At 57.3% G+C, this 14,218-nt stretch overlaps 2 protein-coding genes across 2 annotated transcripts; both read right to left on the reverse strand.

Annotated features, from left to right (window-relative positions):
* Positions 1-4,562: 4,562 nt before the first annotated feature.
* Positions 4,563-6,707, reverse strand: HSD17B1 (hydroxysteroid 17-beta dehydrogenase 1). Its single transcript, XM_055329889.1, has 6 exons — positions 6,252-6,707; positions 5,976-6,143; positions 5,657-5,836; positions 5,436-5,529; positions 4,905-5,082; positions 4,563-4,815 (listed from the first exon to the last, which is right to left on the reverse strand). Exons 1-6 carry the CDS (start codon positions 6,346-6,348, stop codon positions 4,591-4,593), a joined length of 942 nt encoding a protein of 313 aa, XP_055185864.1. The 5' UTR covers positions 6,349-6,707; the 3' UTR covers positions 4,563-4,590.
* A 144-nt stretch (positions 6,708-6,851) lies between these two features.
* On the reverse strand, positions 6,852-13,734 carry NAGLU (N-acetyl-alpha-glucosaminidase). The gene is made up of 6 exons (XM_055329795.1): positions 13,285-13,734; positions 11,642-11,789; positions 10,671-10,817; positions 10,446-10,531; positions 9,239-9,495; positions 6,852-8,301 (listed from the first exon to the last, which is right to left on the reverse strand). Exons 1-6 carry the CDS (start codon positions 13,668-13,670, stop codon positions 7,082-7,084), a joined length of 2,244 nt encoding a protein of 747 aa, XP_055185770.1. The 5' UTR covers positions 13,671-13,734; the 3' UTR covers positions 6,852-7,081.
* Between the last annotated feature and the right edge of the window lie 484 nt (positions 13,735-14,218).

Below are 14,218 nucleotides of genomic sequence, written 5' to 3' on the forward strand. Positions count from 1 at the left end.
GACGGCTCTGTCCAAGTCCCCATTTAACAGCTGGGGACATTGAGGCCCTCATGTTCCAGGAACATACAAAGGAAGTGATGACAGAGGTCTTGTGGCTTTGTGGGGCGCTCCACACCACCCAGCATCAGTTTGAAGGAGAGAGGAGAGCTCTGCATGGAAGCTCAGTAGAATCGTCAGAGGATGGTCTCCAGACAGGAGAAAAGGGCAGGAGGGACAGAGACCTAGTGGCAAGGGTCCACCGTGAAGCTAATGGGGCTGGAAAGGCTGGAATTGGCAGCCTCCCTGGGGAAAGGAAGCCAGGTTGCCATCAGGAGATATTTCAAGTCACTTGTCCACGGAGATCTCAAAAGGGAGGGAAACCAATTTCCAAGATTCCAGGGATGTGCAGTTTATTTTCCCAAACTAAACAAATGCTCATTTTCATAATTATATGGGTTTGTTTTGTGTTCTTAAAAAGGTGTTCCAAGGGGTGCCTGGCTGGCTCAGTAGAGCATGTGACTCTTGATCTCAGGGTTGTAAGTTTAAGCCCCACACTGGGTGTAGAGATTACTTAAAATCTTAAAACATAAATAAAGAGGTGTCCCACAGGTGTTTAAGCCTCGGCCCCACAGAGCCTGGATTGGCCCTTTGGCCCCTGGAGTCAAGGATTGGAAAAGTTATAGAGCCACAAAAGTATCAAGGCCAGTGATTTTGGCAGGAAACACCTTAGTTTGGGTTGGTTTTTTTTTGTTTTTTTTTTTTTTTTTTTTTTTTTAATTTTTTTTTTTTTAATTTATTTATGATAGTCACAGAGAGAGAGAGAGAGAGAGAGAGAGAGAGAGAGAGAGGCAGAGACATAGGCAGAGGGAGAAGCAGGCTCCATGCCCCGGGAGCCCGATGTGGGATTCGATCCCGGGTCTCCGGGATCGAGCCCTGGGCCAAAGGCAGGCGCCAAACCGCTGCGCCACCCAGGGATCCCCTGTTTTTGTTTTTTTAAGATGCATTTGAGAGAGAGCACGGAGGTAGAGGGAGAAGTAGACTCCCTATGGGGCTTCATCACAGGACCCCGGGATCATGACCTGAGTCAAAGGCAGATGCCTAACTGACTGTACCACCCAGGCGCCCCCTTAGTTTGGATTTTTTTTTTTTAAGATTTTATTTATTCATGAGAGGCACAGAGAGAGAGGCAGAGACCCAGGCAGAGGGAGAAGCAGGTTCCCTTGCAGGGAGCCCGATATGGGACTTGATCCCGGGTCTCCAGGATCATGCCCTGGGCTGAAGGCGGACGCTCAACCGCTGAGCCACCCAGGCGTCCCTAGTTTGGATTTTTAAAAAGAGGACCCCAAATGAAGAAACGAACTGCAGACTCTCAGGAAACGTCTGAACCATCTGAGCACAGTCCCACACAGAGTCACTGTTGGAGGAGATCATCAGGAAAATGTGACTGTCGGGAAGCCCGGGTGGCTCAGTGGTTTAGCGCCGCATTCAGCCCAGGGTGTGATCCTGGAGACCCCTGGATGGAGGCTCCCTGCATGGAGCCTGCTTCTCCCTCTGCCTGTGTCTCTGCCTCTCTCTCTCTCCCTCTCTGTGTCTCTCATGAATAAAAAAAAAAAAAAAGGAAAATGTGACTGTCAGTTGACTCGAACTGGACATAAGCAAATGTAGGCTTCTCGCCTATTACTCTGTCAGAATATACACTACACCCACTATTCCCACAGTGGGAGCCTTGAGAGAGCTATGTGTTGTTGAGACCATCTGGACGTTATTTGTGACTGAACCTATTGAAGTCCTCTATATAGACTTTTAAGATTCTGGTGGGCAAGTGCAGAGATCTACTTGTCTTGCAGCCGCCCAGGACAAGTCTTGTATATCAGTACCCTTGCTTAATAAACCTACCACCTCCAATCTGGAGTGATCTTCTTTCTCCCGGCTCTCCTTGTCCTCTGTGTATGGGGGCCAGTTTCAGAATTCACCCAGGGAACTGTCCAGGTTGTGAACCAACAGTCATTTTTATTCAGTAAATGTGGATCTAGTGTCTCCCATGATCAGGAATGGTTCTAGGTGCAGGGGATACAACAGTGAACAAAACAAAGTGCCTACCCTGGAGCTTAGATTTCTGTGTATCTTGGGATGGGGTGATGAAATTTATAGATACAAGTCAATAAATCAATGACACAACTAGTGGTGATAAATGCTATGAAGAAAAATAAAACAAGGCAAGGCGCTTATAGTGGAGGGAAGGGAATGCTATTTTAGACAAGGTCGTCCAGGGAAACAGCAAAGATCTAAAAGAAGAGAAGAATCAGATTAGGGAAAGTGAACCGGACAGAGGAACAGGCAGTTCAAAGGTCCTGGGGCAGAAAGCCAGTAGGGCTGAATCAGATGATGAGAAGTCGTGAGAGATAAAGTCAGAAAGAAAGTGGGGGCCAGATCAAAGAATGTGCTGGAGGTCTTACAAAAAAGCCTTAGATTTTACTTAGCCACAGGGGGTATTTTAAGCACAGACATGAAATAACTTTCATTTTTAAAAAATATCATTCTGGCTGCTCTGTAGAAATTTTACTGTTGGTTGGGCATGGGTGGCATCAGGGAAACCAGTTAGGAAACTACTGCAATTATCCAGATGAGGTGATGGTACCTGCATAGACCAGAGTGAGTTCCAAATATGCTTTGAAGATTGAAGGTATTTGCTGATGAATTGGTTGAGGGATGAGCCAGAAAGAATGGAGTTGTCCTATGCTGAAGTGGGGTGGACTGGCAGGAGCAATGGGAGGGCTGGAATGGACTTGGCACTTGGACGCATTAAGCTTATTAGGTGTCAAGAGGAGATACTAAGTAGGGAGTTGGGGATGTATGTCTGCAGTTTATGGGAAACAATGGAGTTGGAGATACTGGAGGCTTTGGTGGGGCTCATCGGCATGTAAATGGTCTTCAATTTTTTTTTTTTTTAATTTATGATAGGCACACAGTGAGAGAGAGAGAGGCAGAGACACAGGCAGAGGGAGAAGCAGGCTCCATGCACTGGGAGCCCGACGTGGGATCCGATCCCGGGTCTCCAGGATCGCGCCCTGGGCCAAAGGCAGGCGCCAAACCGCTGCGCCACCCAGGGATCCCCCTGTAAATGGTCTTCAAAGTCATGGGACTACATGAGACTATTAAAGAGTATGCATGAAATTGAGGAGCCTGGCTGGCTCAGTCAGTGGAGTAGTCAACTCTTGACCTCAGGGTTGTGGGTTTGAGCCCCACACTCCAGATCAAAAAAAAAAAAAAGATTATGAATGTGATTTATGGAGGAGTCCCCACTTTGCCTTTCTCGTCATTGTGTCCCCACCCCCAGGGGTTACCTTGTGGGCACGTGTACACATACTCACACAGGTGCAAATGGGCAGTGTGGGGGACAGGAGCTAGGCTCTGAGAGCAGGTCCTATGTCTCAGAGATTCGTGCCACCCTGGCCCTCTCCCCTTCTTGTGGCCTTTCTGGATGCTGAAGTGACAGCAAAACTGTCTGGGCCAGGAGGGCAGGGAGACAGGCAGGGATGAGCTGGCGGAGATCCCCTGTCCCAGGAGAAGTAGCCAGCAGTCCAACGGCCGAGAGCAGCCACTACCTGAAGTAGCCACAGGCCAAGATGCAGTGCCTCCGCCTCTCCCCCCAGGTTCAACACAAAACTCTAGCAGTTTCCTCTCTATTCCGGCTTCCCAAGCTCCCTGCAGCCATGCCTCTGCCCACTCCAAATGCCAGGAGTCTAGTCCCCCCCACCAGGCCCCCATCTCCTGGGTACCCCTCCCCCTTCCCTCTGCCTGCAAACCGGATGCCTAGTCTCCACCTATTCTCCACCCCTCCTCCAGCGCCCTACCTCTCAGGAAGTTAGAAGGTGATTGGCCCCAGCACCCTGCAGGCCCTTACACTGGCACCCAGCACTCCAACTCCTCGCCCTGGCTTCAGGAAGGATATGGGGCAGACCGGCCTGTCCTGGAGCCTCAACTGAACCTCCTGGGGCGTGGCAGCTTCTGGGCTGGTGGGGATCCCTCCCGCTGAGTTCTGTCTAGGGCGAGGGGCACAGAGGAGGAGGAGGGGAGCTGTATCCTCTTGACTCACTTAGCCTTGTTTCGTTACACATCTGGCTTCCACGTAGGAACATAATTACAATTTTAACACTGATAGTAGTAGTAATAATAGCGGTGCCTGTTATCCCTTTCAGGCATTGCCTCAATTCTTCATACACTCCACGACATAGGTCTCATACCCATTTTACAGATAAGAAAAACAGAGAGGATAAGGACCTTGCCTGAGGTCCCAATGACTAGTAGGGGCTAAGTCACAACCCGCCTCTCTCCCTGCCCGCGTCCGCCTAACTCCTGCTGCTGACTCCTCAGGGGAATCGGGCCACCACTCTGCACCCTGCCTTCCCGTGGGCTAGCTCCTTCCAATTTCTGGAGCTCGGTCTCCGCATTGGTACGAGCCGGGTTACCCGCGGTCTCCGGATCTCCCACGCGCTGCACGTGCCACTTGCCGCACACGTGCGGGGCCGCAGGCAGCCTGGCGCCGTGCCCCGGAACCGCGCGCCGCTGGGGCGCCAAGGAGAGAGCCGCAGGCAGCGGTGGGCCAAGCCTTTATTGCGGGGCGGCGGGGGGAGCGCCGGGCGCGGGGCGGGGCGGGTCCGCGGCGGCGGCCGTCTCCTGCTCCGCGGGCTCGTCGGCGAACACCGCGCGGTGCATGGCGGCGACGTAGCTGCGGCCGCTGGAGTCGGCCAAGCGCAGGTGCGCCAAGGGCAGGAAGCGCTCGGTGCTGAAGTAGCGCAGGGCCGGGCGCGGGGCGCGCAGCGCGGTGAGGAAGACCTGAGGCGGCGGGAGGAGGTGCGCTGGCCGGAGTGGCCGGGGCTGGGGTGGGGGGCTCCCTTTTCTCCGGGACCGCGCCCGGCGCCTACCTCCGTCACCTCCTCCGGGTCCTGCGCCGCCTCGCGGAAGATCTGCTCCGAATGGCGCCGGTAGCTGGAGAAGAGGTGGCGGGTCTTGGCGTCCGCGCCGTCCAGCGCCCCGCCCGGGACGCCCTCCAGCTTCTCCAGGAAGGCGGTGCGCACCGGGCCGCACTCGATGAGGCTCACGCTGCGGGCCCAGAGCGACGCGTGGTAGCCAGAGCCTTCGGGAGGCGGCGTACTGCCGGAGGAGCACCCCTGCCTCTCCCCGCTCCCGCAGCCGTGTGGGCGTGAGGGAGATGCGCATCAGAACCCCAGCCTGGCAGGCTTCCTCGCTGGTGGCCTTGGGCCAGTCACCCAGCCTCCTCGGGCCTGAGCCTCCCAGCTGCAGGGCAGAAGTGCGCTAACGAGGGGCAAGCGCCCTGGCACCCGCCAGATGTGAGCCGCAGTGGGGAGGGGCCAGGGAGAACCCTGAGTGGCTCCCACAGGACAGGGGGCTGGAGTCCCCAGAGGCAGGGGTCAGAGGGGTGGGGGGTGACTCACTGGACCCCGAAGGGCGTGAGCAGAACCGCCAGGCTCTCGCACAGACCCTCGATCGCGAACTTGCTGGCGCAGTAAACAGCATTGAATGGCAGCCCTTCGAGGCGAGAAGAGGCTGTGGAGGCGCGTCTGGGAGGGAATCCCCCCGGAGCCCGCTGCAGGAGCCCCCCGCAGCCCCGCAGCCCCCGCGGCGCGGTCACCCGGCCCCGCCCCACTCCACGCACCCATCAGACCGCCCATGCTCCCGGTCACCAGGATGCGGCCCGAGCCGCGGCGCTTCATGTCCGGCAGGAAGGCCTGCAGGGTCCGCACGGTCCCGGCCACGTTCACGTCCAGCACGGACTCCACGGCGCCCGCCGCATGCGCCTCCAGCGGCCCGAGCAGGCCCCGCCCTGCATTACACACTGAGGGGAGAGAGGTGGGACCCTGCTTGCCTCTCTGTCCCCCGACCCAGCGGGTCCCTTTGGGTTCCCCGGGCCGGGACGTTTTGGTTTGGACACAATGCTGGAAAGGCTCCTGCACACGTGTTGCAGGGAGGCTCACCCAGGACGTCCACGCGGCCCTCGGTCACGCGTGCCCGAGCAGCGGCCACAGAATCTGCGTCCCTCACGTCCAGCTGCAACGTCTCCAGGGAGCCAGGAGGGCACCCTCGGGACCGGGCTGCCTCCCACAGCGGGCCCTGTGTCCCCAGGTCCCGCAGCGTGGCATACACTGGGAAGGTCGGGAAGAAGAGGAGGATCTGAATGCCCTGCTTACCCCTGCCTGGGTCCCCTTGGACCAGGGGCTGCTCCTGTCTCTCCACCTCAGCCCCTCATCTACCTTTGAAGCTCCGGGAAGGGTCAGACGCCAAACGCAGGGCCAGGTGCAGGCCAATGCCGGAGGAGCAGCCAGTGATGAGCACCACGGTGCGGTCCATGGGGAGACGATTAGGGAGAGGCCCAAAGAGTGCAAAGCTCCGGTCTCTGAGCTAGATAGCACCTGCTTTGCCCCGCCCCTGCCCGCGGGGTCCCCACCCCTTGTTATGTCTCCAGCCTAATCTCAAGGCTGAGCCCTCCTTCAGGTCTGGGGCCTACTCTCCCCATCCTGCTCTTGGTCAAGGCAGAGATGAGGCCACTTGCTTGGAATACCCCTTCTTCAGTTGCTGGTCAGAGGGAGAGCAAAGGGGTTGCAACTAGGAGATGTGAGTTCTCATGTGGGCACATCTTCCCCTGGGTGAGCCTCTGTCCCATAGGAACAATTATAAGCTTCAAAATTTGCTGCTGAGAGTGTGGAAGTAAACGTTTTGGGAGAGGATTCCCAGTCCCAAGGTCGGGGAGGCAGAAGCAAGGGGGCGGGGAGAAATAGCCTTACACCAGTGTCTGTCCATCCTAGAGCCCTGAGTCCTCCCAGGCATTGGTGACATTCTGAGAGATAAGCCGGGGTGATTCACCAGTTTATTAAGTTGTATTAAAATAGTACTTTGATCCCAAATTTGGGGTGGTGGAGGAGAGGGCAACTCACCTCCCTTCCAAATTTCCCATGCCTGCTCCTCCGGCAGGTCTTGAGTTCCTTTGCCCAAGCCTGGGAACCTCCTGTGATGATGGTTTAGCTCCAGGCCCTGGAAACCTGCCCAGGCCTGGAATTTGGGGAGAACATCACCCAGGGGGTGGTTAATCTGTCCACAAGGAGCCAGCCACCATTCGGGGGTAATATTTGATGAAGAGCTTCTTGGCCAGGTCCACAGTGTCACCGTCAGGCTGGCTAGGATACCTCTGGGTGCCGAAGATAAAGGTCTGCTCCAGCTGGAAGGCATTCTTGTCAAACTGGTGCTGTTGGAAGGGAATGCCTTGGACCAGACTCTCAACCAGCATCTCCATGAAGAGCCGCCAGCGGGGGGTGTAGTAGTCTGCCACGAGCCCGGCCAGCTGCTTGTTAGCATAGTCCAGGATGTTGCCCTCGGGCCCCCACAGGGTCAGCTGGTAGCGGCTGTTCTGCTCATAGAGATGGGCCTCGGCCTCGCTGACTGCGGCTGCCCGGGCCTGCTCCAGCCACCTGCCCAGCAGGAAGCGGCTGTCACTAGCCAGCACCTTGTCCAGCGCAGGCAGAAGCTCGTAGACCAGGACGCCTGCCGCCCTCAGCAGGGGAACCAGCTCCTTCCTCAGGTAGGCGCTCCTCGCCTCCACATAGTACAAGCTGACCAGCTCCTGGGCCGCTTGGCGAGTGATGTCCAGCAGGTCGTAGCGGAAGGTGGGGCTAGAGGCTAGGGTTGGGGCAGCTGTTAGCAGCAGCCGCCAGGCCTCAAACACATCTGATCGGTTGTACCAGACAGTGGTAACCATCTGTAGGGATGGCCTCCTGACCAGAGGGCTACGATTGTGCCCACTGCACGCCTCCCCAGAGCAGTTGTAGACACTCCTGAGAAGCAGCCTCCACGCGGCCTCTGTATCCCTGTGGGCGACTCCATACCGACGGGCTGCAAAGCTGCTCACCCAGGCCTCCAAATCAGCCACTGGGTCCTTCCGCCAGCCCAGCTCAGCCATGAGGGCATAGACCACTTCATTCTGGCCAATGCCCTCGGGAGCCATGCCTGTGCCTAGCATAGTGGAATTGGGGAAGAGGCGGGCAGCCGCAGGACCCCGGTTCACAGCCTCCAGTGCCCCAAACAGACCGTGGTTGCCTCCAAAGTTATGCAGCATGCACCAGATAAAGGGCTGGCCTTGGAAGGAGGCCGTCTGGATGTACACAGGCTGGCTCTCAGCAAACAGGTCCAGGACCAAGAGGCGGCCACGAGGCACAGCCTCCAGCACAGCTCTCACCTGGGCAGGCCCCCAGAACTGCGGCTGGTGCTGGAAGAGCCAGCCTTGGAGCAGCCACACGGCGTCAGAGTCCACTGTGGTGGAGGGAAGGGTGGGGAGACAGAGAAGAGGACTGATGAGAGGAGAGAGGGCAGGGTAATGAACGTTCACCCCATTCTACAGATGAGGAAACAGAGGTCCAGAGAAGTTAAATGACTATCACAGAACACTCTGTTTTCCTCTGTAACCCTCCCACCCCCAGGGCAACTGCATCACGCACCATCCCATCCTCTCTTCCTCCCAGCTGGGAGCTCTAGGGCAGTGTTGTCAAGCTCTATGAAGCATCAAAATTACCCAGAAGGCCGGTTAAAACAGATTCCTGGGCCCAAGCCCAAGTCATTGTGATTCAGGAGAATCTGCAGACCGGACAGGCTCTGGGGTGATGCTGGTGCTATGGGTTCTGGATTGCACTTGGAGCAGTGCTCTCACAGCATCCTGAGTCAGTTGGTTCCTTTCCTGGCTGATACCCCCAGCCATTGCTGACCTGGCCCCTCCCTGTCCCTTCCCCATAAGTGGCAGGAAGGAGCGTTGGGTTCCTTGTGCAAGGGCACCCACCGGCTTTGAACACATCCCCTAAGCTCTTGCCCGCACTACCTACCTCGGCTCGGAAGCAGAGACCAAACAAAATACTTTCATAGCCAACGCTTAATGGCACTTTACTTGGGGCCAGGCATCATTCTATTTATGATGTAGCCCCATTTTACAGATCAAGCAACTGAGACAGTGGTTGGGAGGTGACTTGTTGCAAGTCACACAGGCAGGAAGGGGTGATGCCAGGGTCTGAGCAGGCTGCCTGGCTCCAGAGCTCACCCCTCAACAGCAGTGTGATTAACTAAAGATGGTGTGTGTGTGCGAGTGCTTGGTCAACTGTCAAGTGCTGTCTCTCTTCCCACCCTGCTGACCTCTGCCACACTCGTGTCCCTGAGGGCAAGGGGGGTTCCCCATCCCACTCACCTCCCCCTGGCACCAAACCTGTGATCATGGCCTGGTAGACAGAGGCTGTGGCTGAGGCAAGGTAGGAGGGCTCTGAGGAGGGGGGCTGCATCTCGTTGAAAGTATCGGCCCCGTAGATGTGATTAGTGCCAAACTCTTGGATCAGTTCCCGCATGAAGAGGCTCCCAATGATAGGGAATAGGGGGTCTTCTGGAGCCAGGAGGAAGGAGCAGGAGTAGGAGCAGTTGAAGTGTCCCCAGCTGCCCAGCTGGGTGATGTTGATCTGAGGGAACACCCTAGGGGTGGAGGGGGGAAGGGGGTGGGGGGAGCAATCCAAACATTCACTGGAGGCTGGCAGTGTTCATCACCCAGCCTCACTGGCTTACCTTACGGATTGTGCCCTGTGGCTGGAGTCCTTTCCTCCTCCCTCCCTGCTTATCCAGCCGGTTGGATACCCCTCAACATCCTTCGAATTTCACCTTATCTGTAAACCTTCTGCTGTCTCTTCCCCTCCCTCAGGCTAAAACAAGCAACACTCATTCTTCCAGAATCTGCCCGGTGCTGCCTCTGAGCCCTGGCCGCAGAGTCCTAGATGGAGCAGTGGCCCCACATATATTCCTGCCCATATTGAATCCCCCTGTCAACCTCTCAGCCAGCAGGGGTGGAACTCGATGCACTTTGTCACTGCATCCCCAGGGCCCAGCACAGAGCTGGTCTGGTAAGTGTTTGCTGGATGTGTGAACGAGGCTCTTGCTACCCAGCCGGGAGGTGAAGAGAAGAGACGGCCAGTAGGGCCAGCAGCGTGCACTAGGCCCTGTGACAGTGGTCGGGACCAGGTGCTCCTGGGCATGAAGGAGGTGCTGACCAAGGCTGGGGGCCCCAGTGAGGCTACCTGGAGGAGGGGAGGTCACAGCTAGGCCTTGAAAAATTCTGCCAGCCACAGGAGAGGAAGGGTCAGTGGCACAGAGGAACAGAAAGGATGGGAGACCAGCACACCCCTGCAAACTGCTATATAAGAGCTGCCATTTGCTAAGACTGTGCTGAGCTATACGGACTATACAAGTGAGGAAACTGAGGCACAGATCAGTCCCATCTGAGTTCCAATGTCACATGGCTAGTTAGTAGCAGAGCAAGGAATCAAGCCCAGGCCTACATCCAGAGCTTCAGTTTTTCTTTAAATCACGTCTTGCAGGTAAAAAATCAATTCCCTCTCTGAGGCAGGTGAGGGGGAAGGGAGGAAGCTTACCTGGTGAGAGCCTTGGGGACGTGCCCTGAGAAGGCAGGCAACACTGGGATCATGCCAAAGGAGCGCATCCGGTCCAGGATCCGATGCTAGGGGATGGAAGGAGAGGTGGGAGGCCTCATCATCCCCCCGGGGCACACAGGGTCCCCAAGGATTCTGAGGCTGGTCCCTGGCCCACAGACTATCTAGCACTGCCCAGCTCCGCCCCCTCCTTTCCCTTCCTTTTACCTGTAAGTAAAGCTGTTTGAGGTGCCAGGAGTGGGGCAGGGGGCCACCCCAGGTGTGCAGGTTGCCCATGCGCCCCCAGGCCAGGAAGGCAGGCCCAGTGAAGTACTCATCGATCTCTGACTGGGTCAGGCCCAAGGCCAGGTATACCTGAGGAGGACAACCCCCGCACATAAACATGTATAAGTATTCATCTCCATTCATTCAACAATCACTCATTCGTTTCTTCTCTGTGCTGAGCCCTAGAGCTACTAAGACAAAATGTGACCCTTGCCAGGAGCCCACAGTCCAGGAGAAACAGGCCTGTGGGCAGGTAAGTTTACTAATGGGTCAGCTTTGTTGCAAGGGTGCGGTGAGGCATAACGGAGCTCTCCCCAAAACGGGGAAGGGGCCTTAGAAGGCTTGGGGGAATAAGGCTGGCTCTGCAGAGAGCCTAAAGAGCACCTGCTGCCAGCAGCCAGAGCCCTTAGGGCCCAGGCATGCAAGCCCTCAGGCCAGGGGAGGGTGCTGAAGCTGAGGGGAGCTCTGGAGTGTGTTGACAGCAGCAGGAGTCCAACAGATCTGCATCTTAGAAAGGACACTGTTGGAACTCAGGAGCCAGGAGTTCTGTTCAGAGGCTCTTGAGAGGGGCGGGTATTGCCCACAGAGATGGGGCAAGAGCCTGCGCAGGAGCCATCAATAAGGATAAAGAGGATGAAAAAAAAAAAAAAAAGGATAAAGAGGATGAGGCACAGAATCTATGGAAGCAGTGGCCTGACCAGCTGTAGGGGTGGGGAGAGAGGGGAGCCTGACTCCTTAGCGTTTCTAGTGAGGTGTTGGGGTCCAGACCCCCACAAGTGCTCCAATGTGTTTGGTTCAGCAATGAAAGCCTGTTTCCAGAGAGCTGGGGCCATCATGTATGCCACAAACACTTCTGTGTGCCAGACACGGTGCAGTGGGGAGGCAGGGACTGGAGGGAGGAGAGGGACACTTACCCGCTGCCAGATGGCCTCTTGGCCGCTCCAGGCCAGTGCCAGGTTGATGCCATTCAGTGCCATCCAGTCTAGCTCCCGCTCCCAACGGGCCCAGTCCCACCACACGAAGGAGTAGCTGTGCGTGCACACATTCTGGTAATAGCGGTATCTGCGGGCAGGGGCTGGAGTTGTGACATGTCCCTGGGGGCAGAGGGCATGTCCCCCAACCTCTGAGGGTCCTTTGCCCTGGAACAGCACCCACCAACCCCAGATCTAGCCCAGAAGGGAGGAGTTGTGGCTCTTCTACTGTTTCACTCCAGGATTCACCCCAGGTGGTGCCAAGACTCAGCAGGAGGAAAGGGAGCCTTGGGAGACTAGGTGACCAAAGTAAAGCCATTGAGGTTTTACGTCAGTAGGGTTATAAAAAGAGTCACAAAATCGCACTCATGGAAAACTACAAGGTCCCACTCCTTCCAGCAGTAAAAGCCACAAAGGTTAGACATTCTTAAAATTGTTCCCCATGGGTAATTCCACAACCCCAACCACAACCCTGAGACAATGGTAAAACTAACCACCCAAAGTAAAGGTTAAACCCCAAGTTAAGGGCACTTGGGGGCTCAGTCGGTTAAGCAACTGCCTTGGACTCAGGTCCTGATCCCTGGGTCTTAGGTTGGAGGCCTGAGTCAGCCTGCTTCTCCCTCTGCCCCTCCCCCTGCGCATGCTCCCTCCCTCTCTCTCTCACTCAAATAAATAAAATCTTAAAAAAAAACAAAAAAAGATCCCAAAGTTAAAAAATGGGCTTCTTCGTATGTGGATAGCTAATTTGAAAAAATGTATAAAAACCTTCTTTGGGGCAAAAGGATATCCTCTTCTCATCCTGGAGGAGAGATGGCTACTTTGTGAGATGGCACCTCTCTTACTTCTAGACTTAATAAATCACTGTCCCTTTCTCTAAATGGCTTGCCCTTGAATCTTCCTCACAAAGAGCAAAGAACTCTCTTGAGGAAGGGCCTGAGACCCTCCCCCTGGGGGCTTCGGCTTGTCCAGCGTCATTATGGGAGCTTCCGAGGTGCCCCCCAGCCGCAGCCAGGCAGGTATTTGGGGGAGCACACAGCATTTCCAGTCAACTCTTCTAGAGCTCGCTTCTGCAGTGTTGAAGTGCTCTATGGCAACGCTGGTCCGTGTCCTGGAAGGGGGGGGTCCCTCTCCCCAATCTGATAGGGAGCCGGATGTGTGAACACACCACCTCCCTGCGGTGGGACAGCGCCAGAAGGCAGGCTGTGAGGGAGTGGGTGTCATTCCTCGGTGGGCGTCGCCCAAGAGAAGGTGGAAGGAAAGGAACAGCATTTTCTGGTCACTGACTATGCATCACAAATTCTGCGCCGGTCACTGTGGAAAGCCTCGTGACCAACAGTGCGCCATCGATGTCACCGTTTCCATTCTTCAGATGAGCCGGCTGAGGCTCTGAGAGGCTGGGTGGCGGCTTTCGGGGGCCCAGGTGGGATCTGAAGCCGCAGCCGTGCGACCCTAAGGCCAGCGCTCCGCTCAGTCTCAGTGGGTGCAGTCGCTGGCGCGGGGTGCGCGCCCCGGGGGGCGGCAGGTGCGGCGGGCGCGGGCGCGGGGGGTGCGGGGGGACCCGGATGGAGGGCGGGCGAGCCTCGTACCTGTTGGGCGTGGCCTCGGTCAGCACCTGCGGCACAGCGGGCAGCGGCTCCGGCAGGCGCAGCTGAGAGCCGGACCAGGCCACGTGGCAGCCGCAGAAGTCGCGCAGGTAGCGGTGCAGCCCCGCCGCGGCGGCGACGCCGGTGGAGCCGAGCACCAGCACCCGCGTCCCGGCGCCTCCGCCGCTCAGGCGGTAGGTGTCGAGGCCGGACTCGGCCGCCAGGGCGCGCTTCACCGACACCGAGAAGGCGGCCGCCGGCCCCGGCCCCAGCAGCCGGACCAGCAGCGCCCGCACGGCCGCCGCCTCCCGGGCCTCATCCGCGGCCGCGCCCCCCGCGGCGGCCAGGAGCAGGAGGCCCAGGACGGCGGCCGCAGCTGCCGCTCCCATGGTCCTGCGGTCTCCGGCGGGCGCGGGGCCCCGCGGGGCATCAATTGAGACTGGACTGGGGGGCGGGCCGGCCCGCGCCCAATCAGCTGCGGGCCTCTGGCCACGGGACACCGACGGGCGCGTAGCCCCGGCTCCCGGGAGACCGCACTTCCGGGCCCGGACCCGCGCCCCGAGGCTGTCTTCTGGCCGCACGTGGTTCGGGAGCGCGTGACCCGTGTCCCTAAAAGCCCGGGGTGAGACCCGCTGCCCTTCGCAAGCCGCAGGTACTGTCGTACCTGGAGAGCTTTCACATGGAACTCACTGTCCTCCACCCACGTAACTGTCCAACAGATATTTTTATTCGGAGTTTTATTTTGCACCAGGCACTGCCACTCTCCTCTAGAGGAAGCCTAGAAACCAAGTTCCTATTTAAATTGAAAGGAATCGGGGCAGCCTGGGTGGCTCAGCAGTTTGGTGCCACCTTCAGTCCAGGGTGTGATCCTGGAGACTCGTGGGATCGAGTCCCACGTCGGGCTCCCTGCATGGAGCCGGCTTCTCCCTCTGCCTGT

This window comes from Nyctereutes procyonoides, unplaced genomic scaffold (assembly GCF_905146905.1).
Source record: "Nyctereutes procyonoides isolate TBG_1078 unplaced genomic scaffold, NYPRO_anot_genome, whole genome shotgun sequence".
NCBI classification, from domain to species: Eukaryota; Metazoa; Chordata; class Mammalia; order Carnivora; family Canidae; genus Nyctereutes; species Nyctereutes procyonoides.

Bases quoted from the DNA above. Each gene is read 5' to 3' on its own strand.
- HSD17B1 (XM_055329889.1), bottom strand. From the start codon at position 6,348: ATGGACCGCACCGTGGTGCTCATCACTGGCTGCTCCTCCGGCATTGGC. The intron at 6,144-6,251 runs GTAGATGAGGGG...CGACCTTCCCAG, and splicing joins CCCTTCCCGGAGCTTCAAAG to TGTATGCCACGCTGCGGGAC. The intron at 4,816-4,904 runs GTAGGCGCCGGG...CCGCCGCCTCAG, and splicing joins ACCCGGAGGAGGTGACGGAG to GTCTTCCTCACCGCGCTGCG.
- NAGLU (XM_055329795.1), bottom strand. From the start codon at position 13,670: ATGGGAGCGGCAGCTGCGGCCGCCGTCCTGGGCCTCCTGCTCCTGGCC. The intron at 10,818-11,641 runs GTAAGTGTCCCT...TGTCCTCCTCAG, and splicing joins AAGAGGCCATCTGGCAGCGG to GTATACCTGGCCTTGGGCCT. The intron at 10,532-10,670 runs GTAAAAGGAAGG...TCCATCCCCTAG, and splicing joins TCAAACAGCTTTACTTACAG to CATCGGATCCTGGACCGGAT.